Genomic DNA, 27,356 nt, shown 5'->3' on the forward strand with positions numbered 1-27,356 from the left:
CAGGAGAGGGAGGGAGGAGTGGAGGGATCAGGAGAGGGAGAGAGGAGTGGAGGGACGGGAGAGGGAGGGAGGGAGGAATGGAGGGATCAGGAGAGGGAGAGAGGAGAGGAGTGGAGGGATCAGGAGAGGGAGAGAGGAGAGGAGAGGAGGGATCAGGAGAGGGAGGGAGGAGGGACCAGGAGAGGGAGGGAGGAGGAGTGGAGGGATCAGGAGAGGGAGGGAGGAGAGGAGTGGAGGGATCAGGAGAGGGAGGGAGGAGAGGAGTGGAGGGATCAGGAGAGGGAGGGAGGAGGGAGGAGTGGAGGGATCAGGAGAGGGAGAGAGGAGAGGAGTGGAGGGATCAGGAGAGGGAGAGAGGAGAGGAGTGGAGGGATCAGGAGAGGGAGAGAGGAGGGACAAGGAGAGGAAGGGAGGAGAGGAGGGATAAGGAGAGGAGGGAGGAGAGAAGGGGGGAGGGAGGGAGGAGGAGGGGAGGGATCAGGAGAGGGAGGGAGGGAGGAGTGGAGGGACCAGGGAGGGAGGGAGGGAGGAGTGGAGGGACCAGGAGAGGGAGAGGAGTGGAGGGACAGGAGAGGGAGAGAGGAGAGAGGAGGGATCAGGAGAGGGAGGGAGGAGGGAGGAGAGGGAGGGAGGAGTGGAGGGATTAGGAGAGGGAGGGAGGGAGGAGTGGAGGGATCAGGAGAGGGAGGGAGGGAGGAGTGGAGGGATCAGGAGAGGGAGAGAGGGAGGAGTGGAGGGATCAGGAGAGGGAGGAGAGGAGTGGAGGGACCAGGAGAGGGAGGGAGGGAGGAGTGGAGGGACCAGGAGAGGGAGGGAGGAGAAGAGTGGAGGGATCAGGAGAGGGAGGGAGGGAGGAGGAGGGATCAGAGAGAGGGAGGGAGGAGTGGAGGGATCAGGAGAGGGAGAGAGGAGAGGAGTGGAGGGATCAGGAGAGGGAGGGAGGGAGGAGTGGAGGGATCAGGAGAGGGAGGGAGGGAGGAGTGGAGGGATCAGGAGAGGGAGGGAGGAGAAGAGTGGAGGGATCAGGAGAGGGAGGGAGGAATGGAGGGATCAGGAGAGGGGAGAGGAGTGGAGGGATCAGGAGAGGGAGGGAGGAGAGGAGTGGAGGGATAAGGAGAGTGAGGGAGGAGTGGAGTGGAGGGATCAGGAGAGGGAGGGGGAGAGGAGTGGAGGGATCAGGAGAGGGAGAGAGGAGAGGAGGGATCAGGAGAGGGAGAGGGAGGAAGGGAGGGATAAGGAGAGGAAGGGAGGAGAGGAGTGGAGGGAGGGAGGAGAGGAGTGGAGGGATCAGGAGAGGGAGGAGGGAGGAGTGGAGGGACAAGGAGAGGAGGGAGGAGAGGAGGGATAAGGAGAGGAGAGAGGAGAGGATGGAGGGATCAGGAGAGGGAGGGAGGAGAGGAGGGATAAGGAGAGGGAGAGAGGAGAGGAGTGGAGGGACCAGGAGAGGGAGGAAGGAGGAGTGGAGTGATAAGGAAAGGAGAGAGGAGAGGAGTGGAGGGATCAGGAGACGGAGGGAGGGAGGAGTGGAGGGATAAGGAGAGGGAGGGAGGAGAGGAGGATAGGAGAGGGAGAGAGGAGAGGAGTGGAGGGACAAGGAGAGGGAGGGAGGAGAGGAGGAACAAGGAGAGGGAGAGAGGAGAGGAGGGATCAGGAGAGGGAGAGAGGAGAGGAGTGGAGGGATCGGGAGAGGGAGAGAGGAGAGGAGTGGAGGGACTAGGAGAGGGAGGGAGGAGAGGAGTGGAGGGATCAGGAGAAGGAGGTAGGAATGGAGGGATCAGGAGAGGGAGAGAGGAAAGGAGTGGAGGGATAAGGAGAGGGAGGGAGGAGAGGAGGAATAAGGAGAGGGAGAGAGGAGAGGAGGGATCAGGAGAGGGAGAGAGGAGAGGAGGGATCAGGAGAGGGAGAGAGGAGAGGAGTGGAGGGACTCAGGAGAGGGAGAGAGGAGAGGAGTGGAGGGACCAGAGAGGGAGGGAGGGAGGGAGGAGTGGAGGATCAGGAGAGGGAGAGAGGAGTGGAGGGACTCAGGAGAGGGAGAGAGGAGGGAGGGATCAGGAGAGGGAGGGAGGGAGGAGTGGAGAGATCAGGAGAGGGAGAGAGGAGAGGAGGGATCAGGAGAGGGAGGGAGGAGAGGAGTGGAGGGACTCAGGAGAGGGAGGGAGGGAGGAGTGGAGGGACCAGGAGAGGGAGGGAGAGAGGAGTGGAGGGATCAGGAGAGGGAGGGAGGAGGGAGGGAGGGAGGGAGGAGTGGAGGGATGAGGAGAGGGAGAGAGGAGAGGAGTGGAGGGACCAGGAGAGGGAGGGAGGGAGGGAGGAGTGGAGGGATCAGGAGAGGGAGGGAGGAGTGGAGGGATCAGGAGAGGGAGGGAGGAGAGGAGTGGATGGATCAGGAGAGGGAGGGAGGAAATGGAGGGATCAGGAGAGGGAGAGAGGAGAGGAGGGATCAGGAGAGGGAGGGAGGGAGGGAGGAGTGGAGGGATCAGGAGAGGGAGAGAGGAGTGGAGGGATCAGGAGAGGGAGGGAGGGAGGAGAGGAGGGATCAGGAGAGGGAGAGAGGAGTGGAAGGGATCAGGAGCGGGAGGGAGGGAGGAGTGGAGGGATCAGGAGAGGGAGGGAGGAGAGGAGTGGAGGGACCAGGAGAGGGAGGGAGGAATGGAGGGACTCAGGAGAGGGAGAGGAGAGGAGTGGAGAGATCAGGAGAGGGAGGGAGGAGAGGAGGGATAAGGAGAGGGAGGGAGGAGTGGAGGGATCAGGAGAGGGAGAGAGGAGAGGAGTGGAGGGACAAGGAGAGGGGAGGAGAGGAGGAAAGGAGAGGGAGAGAGGAGAGGAGGGAGGGAGGGAGGAGAGGAGTGGAGGGATCAGGAGAGGGAGGGAGGGAGAAGGAGAGGGAGGGAGGAGAGGAGTGGAGGGACAAGGAGAGGGAGGAGAGGAGTGATAAGGAGAGGGAGGGAGGAGAGGAGTGGAGGGATCAAGAGAGGGAGGAAGGAGAGGAGTGGAGGGATCAGGAGAGGGAGGGAGAGGAGGGATAAGGAGAGGGAGAGAGGAGAGGAGTGGAGGGACCAGGAGAGGAGGGAGGGAGGAGTGGAGGGATAAGGAGAGGGAGGGAGGAGAGGAGTGGAGGGACCAGGAGACGGAGGAGGAGGAGGGAGGGACAAGGAGAGGGAGGGAGGAGAGGAGTGATAAGGAGAGGGAGGGAGGAGAGGGAGTGATAAGGAGAGGGAGAGAGGAGAGGAGTGGAGGGACAAGGAGAGGGAGGGAGGAGAGGAGGAACAAGGAGAGGGAGAGAGGAGAGGAGGGACCAGGAGAGGGAGAGAGGAGAGGAGTGGAGGGACTGGAGAGAAGGGAGGAGAGGAGTGGAGGGATCAGGAGAGGGAGGTAGGAATGGAGGGATCAGGAGAGGGAGAGAGGAGAGGAGTGGAGGGATCAGGAGAGGGAGGGAGGGAGGGAGGAGGGATCAGGAGAGGGAGAGAGGGAGTGGAGGGACCAGGAGAGGGAGAGAGGAGTGGAGGGATCAGGAGAGGGAGGGAGGGAGGAGTGGAGGGATCAGGAGAGGGAGAGAGGAGAGGAGGGATCAGGAGAAGGAGGGAGGAGAGGAGTGGAGGGATCAGGAGAGAGAGGGAGGAATGGAGGGATCAGGAGAGGGAGAGAGGAGAGGAAATGGAGGGATCAGGAGAGGGAGGGGAGAGGAGGGAGGATCAGGAGAGGGAGAGAGGAGAGGGGTGGAGGGACCAGAGAGGAGAGGAGTGGAGGGATCAGGAGAGGGAGGAGGAGGGAGGGACCAGGAGAGGGAGAGAGGAGTGGAGGGACCAGGAGAGGGAGGGAGGGAGGAATGGAGGGATCAGGAGAGGGAGAGAGGAGAGGAGTGGAGGGATCAGGAGAGGGAGAGAGGAGAGGAGAGGGGGGATCAGGAGAGGGAGGGAGGGAGGAGTGGAGGGATCAGGAGAGGGAGGGAGGAGAGATCAGGAGAGGGAGGGAGGAGGAGTGGAGGGATCAGGAGAGGGAGGGAGGAGAGGAGTGGAGGGACCAGGAGAGGGAGGGAGGAGAGGAGTGGAGGGACCAGGAGAGGGAGGGAGGGAGGGAGGGAGGAGTGGAGGGATCAGGAGAGGGAGAGAGGAGAGGAGTGGAGGGACCAGGAGAGGGAGAGAGGAGAGGAGTGGAGGGATCAGGAGAGGGAGAGAGGAGGGATAAGGAGAGTAAGGGAGGAGAGGAGGGACAAGGAGAGTGAGGGGGGAGAGAAGGGGGGAGAGGAACGGAGGGATAAGGAGAGGGAGGGAAGAGAGGAGGGAATGGAGAGGGAGGGAGGAGGGAGGGAGGAGGAGGGAGGAGGAGTGGAGGGATCAGGAGAGGGAGGGAGGAGTGGAGGGATCAGGAGAGGGAGGAGGAGTGGAGGGATCAGAGAGGGAGAGGAGAGGAGTGGAGGGATCAGGAGAGGGAGAGAGGAGAGGAGTGGAGGGATCAGGAGAGGGAGGGAGGAGAGGAGTGGAGGGACTCAGGAGAGGGAGGGAGGGAGGAGTGGAGGGATCAGGAGAGGGAGAGAGGAGAGGAGTGGAGGGATCAGGAGAGGGAGGGAGGGAGGAGTGGAGGGATCAGGAGAGGGAGGGAGGGAGGAGTGGAGGGATCAGGAGAGGGAGGGAGGAGAAGAGTGGAGGGATCAGGAGAGGGAGGGAGGAAATGGAGGGATCAGGAGAGGGGAGAGGAGTGGAGGGATCAGAGAGGGAGGGAGGAGAGGAGTGGAGGGACAAGGAGAGGGAGGGAGGAGTGGAGTGGAGGGATCAGGAGAGGGAGGGGGAGAGGAGTGGAGGGATCAGGAGAGGGAGAGAGGAGAGGAGGGACCAGGAGAGGGAGAGGGAGGAAGGAGGGAAAGGAGAGGAAGGAGGAGAGGATGAGGGAGGAGGAGAGGAGTGGAGGGAGGGAGGAGAGGAGGGATGAGGAGGAGGAGGGAGGAGAGGAGTGGATGATAAGGAGAGGGAGGGAGGAGAGGAGGATAAGAGAGGGAGAGAGGAGAGGAGTGGAGGGATCAGGAGAGGGAGGGAGGAGAGGAGGATAAGGAGAGGAGAGAGGAGAGGAGGGAGGGATCAGAGAGGGAGGAAGGAGGAGGGAGAGAGGGAGAGAGGAGAGGAGTGGAGGGATCAGGAGACGGAGGGAGGGAGGAGTGGAGGGATAAGGAGAGGGAGGGAGGAGAGGAGGGATAAGGAGAGGGAGAGAGGAGAGGAGTGGAGGGATAAGGAGAGGGAGGGAGGAGAGGAGGAATAAGGAGAGGGAGAGAGGAGAGGAGGGATCAGGAGAGGGAGAGAGGAGAGGAGTGGAGGGATCAGGAGAGGGAGAGAGGAGAGGAGTGGAGGGATCAGGAGAGGGAGGGAGGAGAGGAGTGGAGGGATCAGGAGAAGGAGGTAGGAATGGAGGGACCAGGAGAGGGAGAGAGGAGAAGAGTGGAGGGACCAGGAGAGGGAGGGAGGGAGGGAGGGAGGAGTGGAGGGATCAGGAGAGGGAGAGAGGAGTGGAGGGATCAGGAGAGGGAGAGAGGAGTGGAGGGACCAGGAGAGGGAGAGAGGAGTGGAGGGATCAGGAGAGGGAGGGAGGGAGGAGTGGAGAGATCAGGAGAGGGAGAGAGGAGAGGAGGGATCAGGAGAGGGAGGGAGGAGAGGAGTGGAGGGACCAGGAGAGGGAGGGAGGGAGGAGTGGAGGGATCAGGAGAGGGAGGGAGAGAGGAGTGGAGGGATAAGGAGAGGGGGAGGGAGGGAGGGAGGGAGGAGGGAGGAGGGAGGAGGAGGGGGAGGGAGGAGGAGAGGGAGAGAGGAGAGGAGTAGAGGGATCAGGAGAGGGAGGGAGGAAGGAGGGACCAGGAGAGGGAGAGAGGAGAGGAGGGACAGGAGAGGGAGGGAGGAATGGAGGGATCAGGAGAGGGAGAGAGGAGAGGAGGGATCAGGAGAGGGAGGGAGGGAGGGAGGAGTGGAGGGATCAGGAGAGGGAGAGAGGAGTGGAGGGATCAGGAGAGGGAGGGAGGAGGGAGTGATCGGGAGAGGGAGAGAGGAGTGGAGGGATTAGGAGCGGGAGGGAGGGAGGAGTGGAGGGATCAGGAGAGGGAGGGAGGAGAGGAGTGGAGGGACTCAGGAGAGGGAGGGAGGAAATGGAGGGATCTGGAGAGGGAGAGGAGAGGAGTGGAGGATGAGGAGAGGGGAATCAGGAGAGGGAGGGAGGGAGGAGTGGAGGGACCAGGAGAGGGAGAGAGGAGAGGAGTGGAGGGATCAGGAGAGGGAGAGAGGAGGGACAAGGAGAGTAAGGGAGGAGAGGAGGGACAAGGAGAGTGAGGGTGGAGAGAAGGGGACAGAACGGAGGGATCAGGAGAGGGAGGGAAGAGAGGAGGGACACGGAGAGGGAGGGAGGAGGGAGGGAGGAGAGATAAGGAGAGGGAGGGAGGAGGGACAAGGAGAGGGAGGGAGGAGTGGAGCGACAAGGAGAGTGAGGGAGGGAGGAGAGGAGTGGAGGGATCAGGAGAGGGAGAGAGGAGAGGAGGGATCAGGAGAGGGAGGGAGGGAGGAGTGGAGGGATCAGGAGAGGGAGGGAGAGAGGAGTGGAGGGATCAGGAGAGGGAGGGAGAGAGGAGTGGAGGGATCAGGAGAGGGAGGGAGGGAGGGAGGGAGGAGTGGAGGGATGAGGAGAGGGAGAGAGGAGAGGAGTGGAGGGATCAGGAGAGGGAGGGAGGCATGGAGGGATCAGGAGAGGGAGAGAGGAGAGGAGTAGAGGGATCAGGAGAGGGAGGGAGGGAGGAGTGGAGGGATCAGGAGAGGGAGAGAGGAGAGGAGTGGAGGGATCAGGAGAGGGAGGGAGGAGTGGAGGGATCAGGAGAGGGAGAGAGGAGAGGAGTGGAGGGATCAGGAGAGGGAGGGAGGAATGGAGGGATCAGGAGAGGGAGAGAGGAGAGGAGTGGAGGGACAGGAGAGGGAGGGAGGAATGGAGGGATCAGGAGAGGGAGAGAGGAGAGGAAGGATCAGGAGAGGGAGGAGGAGGGAGGGAGGAGTGGAGGGATCAGGAGAGGGAGAGAGGAGTGGAGGGATCAGGAGAGGGAGGGAGGAGAGGAGTGGAGGGATCAGGAGAGGGAGGGAGGAGAGGAGTGGAGGATGAGGAGAGGTGGATCAGGAGAGGGAGGGAGGGAGGAGTGGAGGGATCAGGAGAGGGAGAGAGGAGAGGAGTGGAGGGATCAGGAGAGGGAGAGAGGAGGGATAAGGAGAGTAAGGGAGGAGAGGAGGGATAAGGAGAGTGAGGGTGGACAGAAGGGGGGACAGGAATGGAGGGATCAGGAGAGGGAGGGAAGAGAGGAGGGAAACGGAGAGGGAGGGAGGGAGGGAGGGAGGAGAGATAAGGAGAGGGAGGGAGGAGGGATAAGGAGAGGGAGGGAGGAGTGGAGGGATAAGGAGAGTGAGGGAGGGAGGAGAGGAGTGGAGGGATCAGGAGAGGGAGAGAGGAGAGGAGGGATCAGGAGAGGGAGGGAGGGAGGAGTGGAGGGATCAGGAGAGGGAGGGAGAGAGGAGTGGAGGGATCAGGAGAGGGAGGGCGGGAGGAGTGGAGGGATGAGGAGAGGGAGAGAGGAGAGGCGTGGAGGGATCAGGAGAGGGAGGGAGGGAGGAGTGGAGGGATCAGGAGAGGAGTGGAGGGACTCAGGAGAGGGAGAGAGGAGAGGAGTGGAGGGATAAGGAGAGGGAGGGAGGAGAGGAGGAACAAGGAGAGGGAGAGAGGAGAGGAGGGATCAGGAGAGGGAGAGAGGAGAGGAGGGATCAGGAGAGGGAGAGAGGAGAGGAGTGGAGGGATCAGGAGAGGGAGAGAGGAGAGGAGTGGAGGGATCAGGAGAGGGAGGGAGGAGAGGAGTGGAGGGATCAGGAGAGGGAGGGAGGAATGGAGGGATCAGGAGAGGGAGAGAGGAGAGGAGTGGAGGGATCAGGAGAGGGAGGGAGGGAGGGAGGAGTGGAGGGATCAGGAGAGGGAGAGAGGAGTGGAGGGATCAGGAGAGGGAGAGAGGAGTGGAGGGATCAGGAGAGGGAGGGAGGAGAGGAGTGGAGGGATCAGGAGAGGGAGGGAGGGAGGAGTGGAGAGATCAGGAGAGGGAGAGAGGAGAGGAGGGATCAGGAGAGGGAGGGAGGAGAGGAGTGGAGGGATCAGGAGAGGGAGGGAGGAAATGGAGGGATCAGGAGAGGGAGAGAGGAGAGGAATGGAGGGATCAGGAGAGGGAGAGAGGAGGGGGGACCAGGAGAGGGAGGGAGGGAGGAGTGGAGGGATCAGGAGAGGGAGGGAGGAGAGATCAGGAGAGGGAGGGAGGAGGAGGGAGAGACAGGAGAGGGAGGGAGGAGAGGAGTGGAGGGATCAGGAGAGGGAGGGGGAGGGAAGGATCAGGAGAGGGAGAGAGGGAGGAGGGATGAGGAGAGGGAGAGAGGAGAGGAGGGATCAGGAGAGGGAGGGAGGGAGGAGTGGAGGGATCAGGAGAGGGAGGGAGGGAGGAGGGAGGGAGGAGGGAGGGAGGGAGGAGGGAGGGAGGGAGGGAGAGGAGGGAGGGATGAGGAGAGGGAGAGAGGAGAGGAGGGAGGGACCAGGAGAGGGAGGGAGGCATGGAGGGACCAGGAGAGGGAGAGAGGAGTGGAGGGATCAGGAGAGGGAGGGAGGAATGGAGGGATCAGGAGAGGGAGAGAGGAGAGGAGTGGAGGGATCAGGAGAGGGAGGGAGGAATGGAGGGACCAGGAGAGGGAGAGAGGAGAGGAGGGATCAGGAGAGGGAGGGAGGGAGGGAGGAGTGGAGGGATCAGGAGAGGGAGAGAGGAGTGGAGGGATCAGGAGAGGGAGGGAGGAGTGGAGGGATCAGGAGAGGGAGAGAGGAGTGGAGGGATCAGGAGGGAGGGAGGGAGGAGTGGAGGGATCAGGAGAGGGAGGGAGGAGAGGAGTGGAGGGATCAGGAGAGGGAGGGAGGAATGGAGGGATCTGGAGAGGGGAGAGGAGAGGAGTGGAGGGATCAGGAGAGGGAGGGAGGAGAGGAGTGGAGTGATGAGGAGAGGTGGGATCAGGAGAGGGAGGGAGGGAGGAGTGGAGGGATCAGGAGAGGGAGAGAGGAGAGGAGTGGAGGGATCAGGAGAGGGAGAGAGGAGGGATAAGGAGAGTGAGGGTGGAGAGAAGGGGGGACAGGAATGGAGGGATCAGGAGAGGGAGGGAAGAGAGGAGGGACAATGGAGAGGGAGGGAGGAGGGAGGGAGGGGAGGGAGGAGGAGGAGGGAGGGAGACAAGGAGAGGGAGGGAGGAGGGATAAGGAGAGGGAGGGAGGAGGGGAGGGACAAGGAGAGTGAGGGAGGGAGGAGAGGAGTGGAGGGACCAGGAGAGGGAGAGAGGAGAGGAGGGATCAGGAGAGGGAGGGAGGAGTGGAGGGACAGGAGAGGGAGGGCGGGAGGAGTGGAGGGATGAGGAGAGGGAGAGAGGAGAGGCGGGAGGGACCAGGAGAGGGAGGGAGGAGAGGAGTGGAGGGATCAGGAGAGAGGAGAGGAGTGGAGGGATCAGGAGAGGGAGAGGAGTGGAGGGATCAGGAGAGGGTGAGAGGAGAGGAGTGGAGGGATCAGGAGAGGAGTGGAGGGATCAGGAGAGGGAGAGAGGAGAGGAGTGGAGGGACCAGGAGAGGGAGGGAGGGAGGAGTGCAGGGATTAGGAGAGGGAGGGAGGGAGGGAGGAGTGGAGGGATCAGGAGAGGGAGAGAGGAGTGGAGGGACTCAGGAGAGGGAGGGAGGAGAGGAGTGGAGGGATAAGGAGAGGGAGGGAGGAGTGGAGTGGAGGGATCAGGAGAGGGAGGGGGAGAGGAGTGGAGGACCCAGGAGAGGGAGAGAGGAGAGGGGGGATCAGAGAGGGAGGGAGGGAGGGAGGAGTGGAGGGATCAGGAGAGGGAGGGAGGAGCAGGGAGAGATCAGGATAGGGAGGGGAGTGGAGTGGAAGGATCAGGAGAGGGAGAGAGGAGAGGAGGGATGAGGAGAGGGAGAGAGGAGAGGAGGGATCAGGAGAGGGAGGGAGGAGAGGAGGGATCAGGAGAGGGAGGGAGGGAGGGAGGAGTGGAGGGATCAGGAGAGGGAGAGGGGAGAGGAGGGATCAGGAGAGGGAGGGAGGAGAGGAATGGAGGGATCAGGAGAGGGAGGGGGAGAGGAGTGGAGGGATCAGGAGAGGGAGAGAGGAGAGGGGGGGATCAGGAGAGGGAGGGAGGGAGGGAGGAGTGGAGGGATCAGGAGAGGGAGGGAGGAGAGATCAGGAGAGGGAGGGAGGAGGAGTGGAGAGATCAGGATAGGGAGGGAGGAGTGGAGGAAGGATCAGGAGAGGGAGAGAGGAGAGGAGTGGAGGGATCAGGAGAGGGAGGGAGGAGTGGAGGGATCAGGAGAGGGAGAGAGGAGTAGAGGGATCAGGAGAGGGAGGGAGGAATGGAGGGATCAGGAGAGGGAGAGAGGAGAGGAGTGGAGGGATCAGGAGAGGGAGGGAGGAATGGAGGGATCAGGAGAGGGAGAGAGGAGAGGAGGGATCAGGAGAGGGAGGGAGGGAGGGAGGAGTGGAGGGATCAGGAGAGGGAGAGAGGAGTGGAGGGATCAGGAGAGGGAGGGAGGAGTGGAGGGATCAGGAGCGGGAGGGAGGGAGGAGTGGAGGGATCAGGAGAGGGAGGGAGGAGAGGAGTGGAGGGATCAGGAGAGGGAGGGAGGAATGGAGGGATCTGGAGAGGGGAGAGGAGAGGAGTGGAGGGATCAGGAGAGGGAGGGAGGAGAGATCAGGAGAGGGAGGGAGGAGGAGTGCAGGGATCAGGAGAGGTAGGGAGGAGAGGAGTGGAGGGATCAGGAGAGGGAGGGAGGGAGGGAGGAGTGGAGGGACTCAGGAGAGGGAGAGGAGTGGAGGGATCAGGAGAGGGTGAGAGGAGAGGAGTGGAGGGATCAGGAGAGGAGTAGAGGGATCAGGAGAGGGAGAGAGGAGAGGAGTGGAGGGATCAGGAGAGGGAGGGAGGGAGGAGTGCAGGGATTAGGAGAGGGAGGGAGGAGAGGAGGGATCAGGAGAGGGAGGGAGGAATGGAGGGATCAGGAGAGGGAGAGAGGAGAGGAGGGATCAGGAGAGGGAGGGAGGGAGGGAGGAGTGGAGGGACCAGGAGAGGGAGAGAGGAGTGGAGGGATCAGGAGAGGGAGGGAGGAGTGGAGGGATCAGGAGCGGGAGGGAGGGAGGAGTGGAGGGATCAGGAGAGGGAGGGAGGAGAGGAGTGGAGGGATCAGGAGAGGGAGGGAGGAATGGAGGGATCTGGAGAGGGGAGAGGAGAGGAGTGGAGGGACTCAGGAGAGGGAGGGAGGAGAGATCAGGAGAGGGAGGGAGGAGGAGTGAGGGATCAGGAGAGGGAGGGAGGAGAGGAGTGGAGGGATCAGGAGAGGGAGGGAGGGAGGGAGGAGTGGAGGGACCAGGAGAGGGAGAGGAGTGGAGGGATCAGGAGAGGGTGAGAGGAGAGGAGTGGAGGGATCAGGAGAGGAGTAGAGGGATCAGGAGAGGGAGAGAGGAGAGGAGTGGAGGGATCAGGAGAGGGAGGGAGGGAGGAGTGCAGGGATTAGGAGAGGGAGGGAGGGAGGGAGGAGTGGAGGGATCAGGAGAGGGAGAGAGGAGTGGAGGGATCAGGAGAGGGAGGGAGGGAGGAGTGGAGGGATCAGGAGAGGGAGGGAGGAGAGGAGTGGAGGGATCAGGAGAGGGAGGGAGGAATGGAGGGATCAGGAGAGGGGAGAGGAGTGGAGGGATCAGGAGAGGGAGGGAGGAGAGGAGTGGAGGGATAAGGAGAGTGAGGGAGGAGTGGAGTGGAGGGATCAGGAGAGGGAGGGGGAGAGGAGTGGAGTGATCAGGAGAGGGAGAGAGGAGAGGGGGGATCAGGAGAGGGGAGAGGAGTGGAGGGATCAGGAGAGGGAGGGAGGAGAGGAGTGGAGGGATAAGGAGAGTGAGGGAGGAGGGAGTGGAGGGATCAGGAGAGGGAGAGAGGAGAGGGGGGATCAGGAGAGGGAGGGAGGGAGGGAGGAGTGGAGGGATCAGGAGAGGGAGGGAGGAGCAGGGAGAGATCGGGATAGGGAGGGAGGAGTGGAGGAGGGATCAGGAGAGGGAGGGGAGTGGAGTGGAAGGATCAGGAGAGGGAGAGAGGAGAGGAGGGATGAGGAGAGGGAGAGAGGAGAGGAGGGATCGGGAGAGGGAGGGAGGAGAGGAGGGATCAGGAGAGGGAGGGAGGGAGGGAGGAGTGGAGGGATCAGGAGAGGGAGAGGGGAGAGGAGGGATCAGGAGAGGGAGGGAGGAGAGGAGTGGAGGGATCAGGAGAGGGAGGGAGGAAATGGAGGGATCAGGAGAGGGAGGGGGAGAGGAGTGGAGGATCAGGAGAGGGAGAGAGGAGAGGGGGATCAGGAGAGGGAGGGAGGGAGGGAGGAGTGGAGGGATCAGGAGAGGGAGGGAGGAGAGATCAGGAGAGGGAGGGAGGAGGAGTGGAGAGATCAGGATAGGGAGGGAGGAGTGGAGTGGAGGGATCAGGAGAGGGAGGGAGGCATGGAGGGATCAGGAGAGGGAGAGAGGAGAGGAGTAGAGGGATCAGGAGAGGGAGGGAGGGAGGGAGGAGTGGAGGGATCAGGAGAGGGAGAGAGGAGAGGAGTGGAGGGATCAGGAGAGGGAGGGAGGAGTGGAGGGATCAGGAGAGGGAGAGAGGAGTGGAGGGATCAGGAGAGGGAGGGAGGAATGGAGGGATCAGGAGAGGGAGAGAGGAGAGGAGTGGAGGGATCAGGAGAGGGAGGGAGGAGGGAGGGATCAGGAGAGGGAGGGAGGAGTGGAGGGATCAGGAGAGGGAGAGAGGAGTGGAGGGACTCAGGAGCGGAGGGAGGGAGGAGTGGAGGGATCAGGAGAGGGAGAGAGGAGAGGAGGGAAAGAGGGAGGGAGGAGTGGAGGGACCAGGAGAGGGGAGAGGAGAGGAGAGGAGGGATCAGGAGAGGGAGGGAGGAGAGGAGGGAGTGATGAGGAGAGGTGGGATCAGGAGAGGGAGGGAGGGAGGACTGGAGGGATCAGGAGAGGGAGGGAGGAGAGATCAGGAGAGGGAGGGAGGAGGAGTGGAGGGATCAGGAGAGGGAGGGAGGAGAGGAGTGGAGGGACTCAGGAGAGGGAGGGAGGGAGGGAGGAGTGGAGGGATCAGGAGAGGGAGGGAGGGAGGGAGGAGTGGAGGGATCAGGAGAGGGAGAGAGGAGAGGAGGAGGGATCAGGAGAGGGAGGGAGGGAGGAATGGAGGGACCAGGAGAGGGAGAGAGAGAGGAGAGGGGATCAGGAGAGGGAGGGAGGGAGGAGTGGAGGGATAGGAGAGGGAGGGAGGAGAGTAGGAGAGGGAGGGAGGGAGGAGTGGAGGGATCAGGAGAGGGAGAGAGGAGAGGAGTGGAGGGATCAGGAGAGGGAGAGAGGAGAGGAGTGGAGGGATCAGGAGAGGGAGAGAGGAGGGATAAGGAGAGTAAGGGAGGAGAGGAGGGATAAGGAGAGTGAGGGTGGAGAGAAGGGGGGACAGGAATGGAGGGATCAGGAGAGGGAGGGAAGAGAGGAGGGATACGGAGAGGGAGGGAGGGAGGGAGGGAAGAGAGATAAGGAGAGGGAGGGAGGAGGGATAAGGAGAGGGAGGGAGGAGTGGAGGGATAAGGAGAGTGAGGGAGGGAGGAGAGGAGTGGAGGGATCAGGAGAGGGAGAGAGGAGAGGAGGGATCAGGAGAGGGAGGGAGGGAGGAGTGGAGGGATCAGGAGAGGGAGGGAGAGAGGAGTGGAGGGATCAGGAGAGGGAGGGAGGGAGGAGGGAGGGATGAGGAGAGGGAGAGAGGAGAGGAGTGGAGGGACCAGGAGAGGGAGGGAGGGAGGAGTGGAGGGATCAGGAGAGGGAGAGAGGAGAGGAGTGGAGGGATCAGGAGAGGGAGGGAGGGAGGAGTGGAGGGATCAGGAGAGAGGAGAGGAGTGGAGGGATCAGGAGAGAGGAGAGGAGTGGAGGGATCAGGAGAGGGAGAGGAGTGGAGGGATCAGGAGAGGGTGAGAGGAGAGGAGTGGAGTGATCAGGAGAGGAGTGGAGGGATCAGGAGAGGGAGAGAGGAGAGGAGTGGAGGGATCAGGAGAGGGAGGGAGGGAGGAGGGGGAGGGATTAGGAGAGGGAGGGAGGGAGGGAGGGAGGAGTCGAGGGATCAGGAGAGGGAGAGAGGAGTGGAGGGATCAGGAGAGGAGGGAGGGAGGAGTGGAGGGATCAGGAGAGGGAGGGAGGAGAGGAGTGGAGGGACCAGGAGAGGGGAGAGGAGTGGAGGGATCAGGAGAGGGAGGGAGGAGAGGAGTGGAGGGATAAGGAGAGTGAGGGAGGAGAGGAGTGGAGGGATCAGGAGAGGGAGGGGGGAAAGGAGTGGAGGATTGATCGGAGAGGGAGAGAGGAGAGGGGGACCAGGAGAGGGGAGAGGAGTGGAGGGATCAGGAGAGGGAGGGAGGAGAGGAGTGGAGGGATAAGGAGAGGGAGGGAGGAGTGAGAGTGGAGCTATCGGGAGAGGGAGGGGAGAGGAGGGAGGGATCAGGAGAGGGAGAGAGGAGAGGGGGGATCAGGAGAGGGAGGGAGGGAGGGAGGAGTGGAGGGACCAGGAGAGGGAGGGAGGAGAAGGGAGAGATCAGGATAGGGAGGGAGGAGAGGAGGAGGGATCAGGAGAGGGAGGGGAGTGGAGTGGAAGGACCAGGAGAGGGAGAGAGGAGAGGAGGGATGAGGAGAGGGAGGAAGGGAGGGATAAGGAGAGGAAGGGAGGAGAGGAGTGATAAGGAGAGGGAGAGAGGAGAGGAGTGGAGGAGGAGGAGAGGAGTGGAGGGATCAGGAGAGGGAGGGAGGGAGGAGTGGAGGGATAAGGAGAGGGAGGGAGGAGAGGAGTGGAGGGATAAGGAGAGGGAGGGAGGAGAGGAGTGATAAGGAGAAGGAGAGAGGAGAGGAGTGGAGGGATAAGGAGAGGGAGAGAGGAGAGGAGGGATCAGGAGAGGGAGAGAGGAGAGGAGTGGAGGGATCAGGAGAGGGAGGGAGGAGAGGAGTGATAAGGAGAGGGAGGGAGGAGAGGAGTGGAGGGATCAGGAGAGGGAGGAAGGAGAGGAGTGGAGGGATCAGGAGAGGGAGAGAGGAGAGGAGTGGAGGGATCAGGAGAGGGAGGTAGGAATGGAGGGATCAAGAGAGGGAGAGAGGAGAGGAGTGGAGGGATCAGGAGAGGGAGGGAGGGAGGAGTGGAGGGATCAGGAGAGGGAGGGGAGTGGAGGGAAGGATCAGGAGAGGGAGAGAGGAGAGGAGGGACCAGGAGAGGGAGGGAGGAGAGGAGTGGAGGGACCAAGAGAGGGAGGTAGGAATGGAGGGACTCAGGAGAGGGAGAGAGGAGAGGAGTGGAGGGATCAGGAGAGGGAGGGAGGGAGGGAGGGAGGAGTGGAGGGACCAGGAGAGGGAGAGAGGAGTGGAGGGATCAGGAGAGGGAGAGAGGAGTGGAGGGACCAGGAGAGGGAGGGAGGGAGGAGAGGAGGGATCAGGAGAGGGAGAGAGGAGAGGAGGGATCAGGAGAGGGAGGGAGGAGAGAGTGGAGGGATCAGGAGAGGGAGGGAGGAATGGAGGGAGAGGGAGAGAGGAGAGGAGTGGAGGGATCAGGAGAGGGAGGGGAGAGGAGTGGAGGATCAGGAGAGGGAGAGAGGAGAGGGGGATCAGGAGAGGGAGGGAGGGAGGGAGGAGTGGAGGGATCAGGAGAGGGAGGGAGGAGAGATCAGGAGAGGGAGGGAGGAGGAGTGGAGAGATCAGGATAGGGAGGGAGGAGTGGAGGGATCAGGAGAGGGAGGGGAGGGAGGGGAAGGATCAGGAGAGGGAGAGAGGAGAGGAGGGATGAGGAGAGGGAGAGAGGAGAGGAGGGATCAGGAGAGGGAGGGAGGAGGGGAGGGACCAGGAGAGGGAGGGAGGGAGGGAGGGAGGAGTGGAGGGATGAGGAGAGGGAGAGAGGAGAGGAGAGGAGGGATCAGGAGAGGGAGGGAGGCATGGAGGGTTTAGGAGAGGGAGAGAGGAGAGGAGTGGAGGGATCAGGAGAGGGAGAGAGGGAGGAGTGGAGGGATCAGGAGAGGGAGAGAGGAGAGGAGTGGAGGGATCAGGAGAGGGAGGGAGGAGTGGAGGGATCAGGAGAGGGAGAGAGGAGTGGAGGGATCAGGAGAGGGAGAGAGGAGTGGAGGGATCAGGAGAGGGAGGGAGGGAGGAGTGGAGGGATCAGGAGAGGGAGGGAGGAAATGGAGGGATCAGGAGAGGGAGAGAGGAGTGGAGGGATCAGGAGAGGGAGGGAGGGAGGAGTGGAGGGATCAGGAGAGGGAGGAAGGAGAGGCGGAGGGATCAGGAGAGGGAGAGAGGAGAGGAGTGGAGGGATCAGGAGAGGGAGGGAGGAGGAGGGACAGGAGAGGGAGAGGAGTGGAGGGATCAGGAGAGGGAGAGAGGAGAGGAGAGAGGGATCAGGAGAGGGAGGGAGGAGAGGAGTGGAGGGATCAGGAGAGGGAGGTAGGAATGGAGGGATCAGGAGAGGGAGAGAGGAGAGGAGTGGAGGGATCAGGAGAGGGAGGGATCAGGAGAGGGAGGGAGGAGAGGAGTGGAGGGATCAGGAGAGGGAGGTAGGAATGGAGGGATAAGGAGAGGGAGGGAGGAGAGGAGTGGAGGGATAAGGAGAGGGAGGGAGGAGAGGAGTGATAAGGAGAGGGAGGGAGGAGAGGAGTGGAGGGATCAGGAGAGGGAGGAAGGAGAGGAGTGGAGGGATAAGGAGAGGGAGGGAGGAGAGGAGTGATAAGGAGAGGGAGAGAGGAGAGGAGTGGAGGGATCAGGAGACGGAGGGAGGGAGGAGTGGAGGGATAAGGAGAGGGAGGGAGGAGAGGAGGGATAAGGAGAGGGAGGGAGGGAGGAGAGGAGTGGAGGGATCAGGAGACGAAGGGAGGGAGGAGTGGAGGGATAAGGAGAGGGAGGGAGGAGAGGAGTGATAAGGAGAGGGAGAGAGGAGAGGAGTGGAGGGATAAGGAGAGGGAGGGAGGAGAGGAGGAATAAGGAGAGGGAGAGAGGAGAGGAGGGATCAGGAGAGGGAGAGAGGAGAGGAGTGGAGGGATCAGGAGAGGGAGGGAGGAGAGGAGTGGAGGGATCAGGAGAGGGAGGTAGGAATGGAGGGATCAAGAGAGGGAGAGAGGAGAGGAGTGGAGGGATCAGGAGAGGGAGGTAGGAGTGGAGGGATCAGGAGAGGGAGGGAGGAGAGGAGTGGAGGGACCAGGAGAGGGAGGGAGGGAGGAGAGTGGAGGGATCAGGAGAGGGAGGAAGGAGAGGAGGGAGGGACTCAGGAGAGGGAGAGGAGAGGAGTGGAGGGATCAGGAGAGGGAGAGAGGAGAGGAGTGGAGGGATCAGGAGAGGGAGGGAGGAGAGATCAGGAGAGGGAGGGAGGAGGAGTGGAGAGATCAGGATAGGGAGGGAGGAGTGGAGGAGGGATCAGGAGAGGGAGGGGGAGTGGAAGGATCAGGAGAGGGAGAGAGGAGAGGAGGGATGAGGAGAGGGAGAGAGGAGAGGAGGGATCAGGAGAGGGAGAGAGGAGAGGAGGGATCAGGAGAGGAAGGGAGGAGAGGAGTGATAAGGAGAGGGAGAGAGGAGAGGAGTGGAGGGAGGGAGGAGAGGAGTGGAGGGATCAGGAGAGGGAGGGAGGGAGGAGTGGAGGGATAAGGAGAGGGAGGGAGGAGAGGAGTGGAGGGATAAGGAGAGGGAGGGAGGAGAGGAGGGATCAGGAGAGGGAGGGAGGAGAGGAGTGGAGGGATCAGGAGAGGGAGGGAGGAGAGGAGTGATAAGGAGAGGGAGAGAGGAGAGGAGTGGAGGGATCAGGAGACGGAGGGAGGGAGGAGTGGAGGGATAAGGAGAGGGAGGGAGGAGAGGAGTGATAAGGAGAGGGAGGGAGGAGAGGAGTGATAAGGAGAGGGAGAGAGAAGAGGAGTGGAGGGATAAGGAGAGGGAGGGAGGAGAGGAGGAATAAGGAGAGGGAGAGAGGAGAGGAGGGATCAGGAGAGGGAGAGAGGAGAGGAGGGATCAGGAGAGGGAGAGAGGAGAGGAGTGGAGGGATCAGGAGAGGGAGGTAGGAATGGAGGGATCAAGAGAGGGAGAGAGGAGAGGAATGGAGGGATCAGGAGAGGGAGAGAGGAGAGGAGGGATCAGGAGAGGGAGGGAGGGAGGAGAGGAGTGGAGGGATCAAGAGAGGGAGGTAGGAATGGAGGGATCAGGAGAGGGAGAGAGGAGAGGAGTGGAGGGATCAGGAGAGGGAGGGAGGGAGGGAGGGAGGGAGGGAGGAGTGGAGGGATCAGGAGAGGGAGAGAGGAGTGGAGGGATCAGGAGAGGGAGGGAGGGAGGAGTGGAGGGATCAGGAGAGGGAGAGAGGAGAGGAGGGATCAGGAGAGGGAGGGAGGAGAGGAGTGGAGGGATCAGGGAGAGGGAGGGAGGAATGGAGGGAGAGGGAGAGAGGAGAGGAGTGGAGGGATCAGGAGAGGGAGAGAGGAGAGGGGGGATCAGGAGAGGGAGGGAGGGAGGGAGGGAGGGGTGGAGGGATCAGGAGAGGGAGGGAGGAGAGATCAGGAGAGGGAGGGAGGAGGAGTGGAGAGATCAGGATAGGGAGGGAGGAGTGGAGGAGGGATCAGGAGAGGGAGGGGGAGTGGAGTGGAAGGATCAGGAGAGGGAGAGAGGAGAGTAGGGATCAGGAGAGGGAGGGAGAAGGAGTGGAGAGATCAGGATAGGGAGGGAGGAGTGGAGTGGAGGGATCAGGAGAGGGAGGGGGAGTGGAGTGGAAGGATCAGGAGAGGGAGAGAGGAGAGGAGGGATGAGGAGAGGGAGAGAGGAGAGGAGGGATCAGGAGAGGGAGGGAGGAGTGGAGGGATCAGGAGAGGGAGGGAGGGAGGGAGGGAGGGAGGGAGGAGAGGAGGGAGGGATGAGGAGAGGGAGAGAGGAGAGGAGTGGAGGGATCAGGAGAGGGAGGGAGGCATGGAGGGTTTAGGAGAGGGAGGGAGGAGAGGAGTGGAGGGATCAGGAGAGGGAGGGAGGGAGGAGTGGAGGGATCAGGAGAGGGAGAGAGGAGAGGAGTGGAGGGATCAGGAGAGGGAGGGAGGAGTGGAGGGATGAGGAGAGGGAGAGAGGAGTGGAGGGATCAGGAGAGGGAGGGAGGAATGGAGGGATCAGGAGAGGGAGAGAGGAGTGGAGGGATCAGGAGAGGGAGGGAGGAATGGAGGGATCAGGAGAGGGAGAGATGAGTGGAGGGATCAGGAGAGGGAGGGAGGGAGGAGTGGAGGGATCAGGAGAGGGAGGAAGGAGAGGCGTGGCGGGATCAGGAGAGGGAGAGGAGAGGAGTGGAGGGATCAGGAGAGGGAGAGAGGAGTGGAGGGATCAGGAGAGGGAGGGAGGAGAGGAGTGGAGGTATCAGGAGAGGGAGGTAGGAATGGAGGGATCAGGAGAGGGAGAGAGGAGTGGAGGGATCAGGAGAGGGAGGGAGGGAGGAGTGGAGGGATCAGGAGAGGGAGAGAGGAGAGATCAGGAGAGGGAGGGAGGAGAGGAGTGGAGGGATCAGGAGAGGGAGGGAGGAATGGAGGGATCAGGAGAGGGAGAGAGGAGAGGAGTGGAGGGATCAGGAGAGGGAGAGAGGAGAGGGGGGATCAGGAGAGGGAGGGAGGGAGGAAGGAGTGGAGGGATCAGGAGAGGGAGGGAGGAGAGATCAGGAGAGGGAGGGAGGAGGAGTGGAGAGATCAGGATAGGGAGGGAGGAGTGGAGGGATCAGGAGAGAGGAGTGGAGGGATCAGGAGAGGGAGGGAGGAGAGAGGAGTGGAGGGATCAGGAGAGGGAGGGAGGGAGGAGTGGAAGGATCAGGAGAGGGAGAGAGGAGAGGAGTGGAGGGATAAGGAGAGTAAGGGAGGAGCGGAGGAATAAGGAGAGTAAGGGAGGAGAGGAGGGATAAGGATAGTGAGGGTGGAGAGAAGCGGGATAAGGAGAGTGAGGGTGGAGAGAAGCGGGGACAGGAATGGAGGGAAAAGGAGAGGGAGGGAGGGAGGGAGGGAGGGAGGGAGGGAGGGGGAGGGGGAGGGAGGGAGGAGAGGAGGGATAAGGAGAGGGAGGGAGGAGAGGAGTGGAGGGATAAGGAGAGTGAGGGAGGAGAGGAGAGGGGGAAAAGGAGAGGGAGGGAGGAGAGGAGTGGAGGGATCAGGAGAGGGAGAGAGGAGAGGAGTGGAGGGATCAGGAGAGGGAGGGAGGAGAGGAGTGGAGGGATCAGGAGAGGGAGGTAGGAATGGAGGGATCAGGGAGAGAGAGAGAGAGAGGAGAGGAGTGGAGGGATCAGGAGAGGGAGGGAGGAGTGGAGGGATCAGGAAAGGGAGAGAGGAGTGGAGGGATCAGGAGAGGGAGGGAGGGAGGAGTGGAGGGATCAGGAAAGGGAGAGAGGAGAGATCAGGAGAGGGAGGGAGGAGAGGAGTGGAGGGATCAGGAGAGGGAGGGAGGAATGGAGGGATCAGGAGAGGGAGAGAGGAGAGGAGTGGAGGGATCAGGAGAGGGAGAGAGGAGAGGGGGGATCAGGAGAGGGAGGGAGGGAGGAAGAAGAGGGAGGGAGGAGGAGTGGAGAGATCAGAATAGGGAGGGAGGAGTGGAGTGGAGGGATCAGGAGAGAGGAGAGGAGTGGAGGGATCAGGAGAGGGAGGGAGGAGAGGAGTGGAGGGATCAGGAGAGGGAGGGAGGGAGGAGTGGAAGGATCAGGAGAGGGAGAGAGGAGAGGAGTGGAGGGATAAGGAGAGTAAGGGAGGAGCGGAGGAATAAGGAGAGTAAGGGAGGAGAGGAGGGATAAGGAGAGTGAGGGTGGAGAGAAGGGGACAGGAATGGAGGGAAAAGGAGAGGGAGGGGGGGAGGGAGGGAGGGAGGGAGGGAGGAGAGGAGGGATAAGGAGAGGGAGGGAGGAGAGGTGTAGAGTGATAAGGAGAGTGAGGGAGGAGAGGAGAGGGGGGGAAAAGGAGAGGGAGGGAGGAGAGGAGTGGAGGGATCAGGAGAGGGAGAGAGGAGAGGAGTGGAGGGATCAGGAGAGGGAGGGAGGAGAGGAGGGATCAGGAGAGGGAGGTAGGAATGGAGGGATCAGGAGAGGGAGAGAGGAGAGGAGTGGAGGGATCAGGAGAGGGAGGGAGGGAGGGAGGAGTGGAGGGATCAGGAGAGGGAGGGAGGGAGGAGTGGAGGGATCAGGAGAGGGAGAGAGGAGAGATCAGGAGAGGGAGGGAGGAATGGAGGGATCAGGAGAGGGAGAGAGGAGAGGAGTGGAGGGATCAGGAGAGGGAGAGAGGAGAGGGGGGATCAGGAGAGGGAGGGAGGGAGGAAGGAGTGGAGGGATCAGGAGAGGGAGGGAGGAGAGATCAGGAGAGGGAGGGAGGAGGAGTGGAGAGATCAGGATAGGGAGGGAGGAGTGGAGTGGAGGGATCAGGAGAGAGGAGAGGAGTGGAGGGATCAGGAGAGGGAGGGAGGGAGGAGAGATCAGGAGAGGGAGGGAGGAGAGGAGTGGAGGGATCAGGAGAGGGAGGGAGGGAGGAGTGGAAGGATCAGGAGAGGGAGAGAGGAGAGGAGTGGAGGGATAAGGAGAGTAAGGGAGGAGCGGAGGAATAAGGAGAGTAAGGGAGGAGAGGAGGGATAAGGAGAGTGAGGGTGGAGAGAAGGGGACAGGAATGGAGGGAAAAGGAGAGGGAGGGAGGGAGGGAGGGAGGGAGGGAGGGAGGGATAAGGAGAGGGAGGGAGGAGAGGAGTGGAGGGATAAAGAGAGTGAGGGAGGAGAGGAGTGGAGGGATCAGGAGAGGGAGGGAGGAGAGGAGTGGAGGGATCAGGAGAGGGAGGTAGGAATGGAGGGATCAGGAGAGGGAGAGAGGAGAGGAGGGATCAGGAGAGGGAGGGAGGGAGGGAGGGAGGAGTGGAGGGATCAGGAGAGGGAGAGAGGAGTGGAGGGATCAGGAGAGGGAGAGAGGAGTGGAGGGATCAGGAGAGGGAGGGAGGGAGGAGTGGAGGGATCAGGAGAGGGAGAGAGGAGAGATCAGGAGAGGGAGGGAGGAGAGGAGTGGAGGGATCAGGAGAGGGAGGGAGGAATGGAGGGATCAGGAGAGGGAGGGGGAGAGGAGTGGAGTGATCAGGAGAGGGAGAGAGGAGAGGGGGGATCAGGAGAGGGAGGGAGGGAGGGAGGGAGGGAGGGAGGGAGGGAGGAGTGGAGGGATCAGGAGAGGGAGGGAGGAGAGATCAGGAGAGGGAGGGAGGAGGAGTGACGAGATCAGGATAGGGAGGGAGGAGTGGAGTGGAGGGATCAGGAGGGAGGAGAGGAGTGGAGGGATCAGGAGAGGGAGGGAGGGAGGAGTGGAAGGATCAGGAGAGGGAGAGAGGAGAGGAGTGGAGGGATAAGGAGAGTAAGGGAGGAGCGGAGGAATAAGGAGAGTAAGGGAGGAGAGGAGGGATAAGGATAGTGAGGGTGGAGAGAAGCGGGATAAGGAGAGTGAGGGTGGAGAGAAGCGGGGACAGGAATGGAGGGAAAAGGAGAGGGAGGGAGGGAGGGAGGGGGGAGGGAGGGAGGGAGGGAGGGAGGAGAGGAGGGATCAGGAGAGGGAGGGAGGAGAGGAGAGGGGGGATCAGGAGAGGGAGAGAGGAGAGGAGGGATCAGGAGAGGGAGGGAGGGAGGAATGGAGGAATCAGGAGAGGGAGGGAGAGAGGAGTGGAGGGATCAGGAGAGGGAGGGAGGGAGGAGTGGAGAGATGAGGAGAGGGAGGGAGGGAGGGAGGAGTGGAGGGATCAGGAGAGGGAGGGAGGGAGGGAGGGAGGAGTGGAGGGATCAGGAGAGGGAGGGAGGAGAGGAGGGGGAAAAGGAGAGCGAGGGAGGAGAGGAGAGGGGGGAAAAGGAGAGGGAAGGAGGAGTGGAGGGATAAGGAGAGTGAGGGAGGAGAGGGAGAGAAGGGAGCAAAGGAGTGGAGGGATCAGGAGAGGGAGGGAGGAGAGGAGTGGAGGGATAAGGAGAGGGAGGGAGGAGAGGAGTGGAGGGAACAGAAGGATGGCATGGTAGAGGAAGTAGATCAGTTCTCCAACAGTACTGTCCTCTCTGTCAGTGAGGAGGAAACAAGTTGTCACAGAGTTAAATGGTCTCTTTCATGATCCCAGGAGATTGAAGAGTAACTCAAGGAGTTTACTGTCCTCCTACTGAGACAGTCTAACACAGGCTTCCCTGATTCATATCATTAACCCTCCTTCGCCTCTCTCTCTCTCTCTCTCTCTCTCTCTCTCTCTCTCTCTCTCTCTCTCTCTCTCTCTCTCTCTCTCTCTCTCTCTCTCTCTCTTTCTCTCTGCCTGCCTGTCTCTCTCTCTCTCTCTGCCTGTCTCTCTCTCTCTCTCTCTGCCTGTCTGTCTGTCTCTCTCTCTCTGCCTGTCTGTCTCTCTCTGCCTGTCTGTCTCTCTCTCTCTCTGCCTGTCTGTCTCTCTCTCTCTCTCTGCCTGTCTGTCTCTCTCTCTCTCTGCCTGCCTGTCTCTCTCTCTCTCTCTCTCTCTCTGCCTGTCTCTCTCTCTCTCGTCCTGTCTCTCTCTCGCTGCCTGCCTGTCTCTCGCTCTCTCTCTCTCTCTCTCTGTCTCTCTCTCTCTCTCTCTCTCTCTCTCCGCTCTCTCTGCCTCTCTCTCTCTCTGCTCTCTCTGCCTGCCTCTCTCTCTCTCTCTGCCTCTCTCTCTCTCTCTCTCTCTCTGCCTGCCTCTCTCTCTCTGCTCTCTCTCTCTCTCTCTCTCTCTCTCTCTCTCTCTCTCTCTCTCTCTCTCTCTGCCTCTCTCTCTCTCTCTGCCTGCCTCTCTCTCTCTCTCTCTCTCTCTCTGCCTGCCTCTCTCTCTCTGCCTGCCTCTCTCTCTCTCTCTCTCTCTCTGCCTGCCTCTCTCTCTCTCTCTGCCTGCCTCTCTCTCTCTCTCTCTCTCTGCCTCTCTCTCTCTCTCTCTCTCTCTCTCTCTCTCTCTCTCTCTCTCTCTCTCTCTCTCTCTCTCTCTCTCTCTCTCTGCCTCTCTCTCTCTGCCCTCTCTCTCTCTCTGCCTGCCTGTCTCTCTCTCTCTGCCTGCCTCTCTCTCTCTGCCTGCTCTCTCTCTCTGCCTGCCTCTCTCTCTCTCTCTGCCTCTCTCTCTCTGCCTGCCTCTCTCTGCCTGCCTCTCTCTCTCTCTCTCTCTCTCTCTCTCTCTCTCTCTGCCTGCCTCTCTCTCTGCCTGCTCTCTCTCTCTCTCTGCCTGCCTGTCTCTCTCTCTCTCTCTCTGCCTGTCTCTCTCTCTGCCTGCCTCTCTCTCTCTCTCTCTCTGCCTGCCTCTCTCTCTCTCTCTCTCTCTGCCTGCCTCTCTCTCTCTGCCTGCCTGTCTCTCTCTCTCTCTCTCTCTCTGCCTGCCTGTCTCTCTCGCTCTGCCTGCCTGTCTCTCTCTCTGCCTGCCTGTCTCTCTCTCTCCTGCCTGCCTCTCTCTGCCTGCCTGCCTCTCTCTCTCTCTCTCTGCCTGCTCCCTGCCTGCCTCTCTCTCTCTCTGCCTGCCTCTCTCTCTCTGCCTGCCTGCCTCTCTCTGCCTGCCTCTCTCTCTCTCTCTGCCTGCCTCCCTGCCTCTCTCTCTCTGCCTGCCTCTCTCTCTCTGCCTGCCCCCTCGCCTGCGGCTCTCTCTGCCTGCCTGCCTCTCTGCCTGCCTGCCTGTCTCTCTGCCTGTCTCTCTCTCTCTCTCTCTCTCTCTCTCTCTCTCTCTCTCTCTCTCTCTCTCTCTCTCTCTCTCTCTCTCTCTCTCTCTCTCTCTCTCTCTCTCTCTGTCTCTCTCTCTCTCTCTCTCTCTCTCTCTCTCTCTGTCTCTCTCTCTCTCTCTCTCTCTCTGCCTGCCTCTCTCTCTCTCTCTCTGCTCTGCCTGCCTCTCTCTCTCTCTCTCTCTGCCTCTCTCTCTCTCTCTCTCTCTCTCTCTCTCTCTCTCTCTCTCTCTCTCTCTCTCTCTCTCTCTCTCTCTCTCTCTCTCTCTCTGCCTCTCTCTCTCTCTCTCTCTCTCTCTCTCTGCCTCTCTCTCTCTCTCTCTCTCTCTCTCTCTCTCTCTGCGTCTCTCTCTCTCTGCCTGTCTCTCTCTCTCTCTGCCTCTCTCTCTGCCTGTCTCTCTCTGTCTCTCTCTCTCTGCCTGCCTCTCTCTCTCTCTCTCTCTCTCTCTCTCTCTCTCTCTGCCTGCCTCTCTCTCTCTCTGCCTGCCTCTCTCTCTCTCTCTGCCTGCCTCTCTCTGCCTGCCTGCCTCTCTCTCTCTGCCTGCCTCCTCTCTCTCTCTGCCTGCCTCTCTCTCTCTGCCTGCCTGCCTCTCTCTGCCTGCTCTCTCTCTCTCTGCCTGCCTGTCTCTCTCTCTCTGCCTGCCTCTCTCTCTCTGCCTGCCTGCCTGCCTCTCTGCCTGCCTGCCTGCCTCTCTGCCTGCCTCTCTCTCTCTCTCTCTCTCTCTCTCTCTCTCGCTGCCTGTCTCTCTCTCTCTCTCCCTCTCTCTCTGCCTGCCTGTCTCTCTCTCTCTGCCTCTCTCTCTGCCTGCCTGCCTGTCTCTCTCTCTCTCTGCCTGCCTGCCTCTCTCTCTCTCTCTCTCTGCCTCTCTCTCTCTCTCTCTCTGCCTCTCTCTCTCTCTCTCTCTCTCTCTCTCTCTCTCTCTCTCTCTCTCTCTCTCTCTCTCTCTCTCTCTCTCTCTCTCTCTCTCTCTCTCTGCCTCTCTCTCTCTCTCTCTCTCTGCCTGCCTCTCTCTCTCTCTCTCTCTCTCTCTCTCTCTCTCTCTCTCTCTCTCTCTCTCTCTCTCTCTCTCTCTCTCTCTCTCTCTCTCTCTCTCTCTCTCTCTCTCTCTCTCTCTGCCTGCCTGCCTGCCTCTCTCTCTCTCTGCCTGCCTGCCTCTCTCTCTCTGCCTGCCTGTCTCTCTCTCTGCCTGCCTGCCTGCCTGTCTCTCATCATTATTGAAAGCCCAGTCAGCTATAGGAAGTATTGATGCTAGCTAATCCTTTAGTATATCCACTTACTGACAGTGATGTCTTCCATGTTTCAATGCAGAGAGAAAAATAAAATGAGAGGAGACAGAAACCCAGATATGAGTAGCAGACCTACCCTGGAAGGTCCTCTGTAGAGACATCGTAGCTGGTCCCAGGACTGACACTGCTGGGGGTCCAATGTGGTCTCAGAAAACACCTACAACACATCAGCATGGATCAGCCACAACACAACACATCAGCATGGATCAGCCACAACACAACACAGCAACATGGATCAGCCACAACACAACACATCAGCATGGATCAGCCACAACACATCAGCATGGATCAGCCACAACACATCGGCATGGATCAGCCACAACACATCGGCATGGATCAGCCACAACACAACACATCGGTATGGATCAGCCACAACACAACACATCAGTATGGATCAGCCACAACACAACACATCAGCATGGATCCGCCACAACACAACACATCAGCATGGATCAGCCACAACACAACACATCAGCATGGATCAGCCACAACACAACAGCATGGATCAGCCACAACACAACAGCATGGATCAGCCACAACACAACACATCAACAGGGATCAGCCACAACACAACACATCAACATGGATCAGCCACAACACAACACATCAACATGGATCAGCCACAACACAACACATCAACATGGATCAGCCACAACACAACACAACAACATATGGATCAGCCACAGATGTTGGTTGATTGATTATATGGTTGATTTAAGGGTTGTGAAATGTATAAGAACAGAGTAGAGTTCAGCTCAGAGAATAACACGTTAATTATCCCCTGCAGAATGAAATAAAAAACGAATCTATAAAACATCTTATATGGATCTCCGGTATCTCTATAGGGCACTATTCCCCAGCTCTCATCTCTAGGACACCATCCCCATCTCTCATCTCTAGGACACCATCCCCGTCTCTCATCTCCAGGACACACCATCCCCATCTCTCATCTCCAGGACACACCATCCCCATCTCTCATCTCTAGGACACCATCCCCATCTCTCATCTCTAGGACACCATCCCCGTCTCTCATCTCCAGGACACACCATCCCCGTCTCTCCTCTATAGGACACTATCCCCGTCTCTAGTCTCTAGGACACCATCCCCCGTCTCTAGGACACCATCCCCCGTCTCTAGGACACCATCCCCCGCCTCTAGGACACCATCCCCCGCCTCTAGGACACCATCCCCCGCCTCTAGGACACCATCCCCCGCCTCTAGGACACCATCCCCCGCCTCTAGGACACCATCCCCGTCTCTCGGACACTATCCCTGTCTTTCGTCTCCAGGACACTATCC

At 60.9% G+C, this 27,356-nt stretch overlaps 1 protein-coding gene across 11 annotated transcripts in view; it reads right to left on the reverse strand.

The window, feature by feature from the left end:
- Positions 1–27,356, reverse strand: part of LOC106575830 (vacuolar protein sorting-associated protein 8 homolog) — a 182,517-nt gene that overhangs the window by 25,851 nt on the left and 129,310 nt on the right. For all 11 annotated transcript variants that reach the window (XM_045699530.1, XM_045699539.1, XM_045699533.1 and 8 more), the window contains one exon: positions 26,134–26,214. In XM_045699530.1, coding sequence (XP_045555486.1) covers positions 26,134–26,214 — 81 coding nt within the window. The remainder of the gene's footprint in view (positions 1–26,133; positions 26,215–27,356) is intronic.

This window comes from Salmo salar, chromosome ssa17, assembly GCF_905237065.1.
Source record: "Salmo salar chromosome ssa17, Ssal_v3.1, whole genome shotgun sequence".
Taxonomy (NCBI): domain Eukaryota; kingdom Metazoa; phylum Chordata; class Actinopteri; order Salmoniformes; family Salmonidae; genus Salmo; species Salmo salar.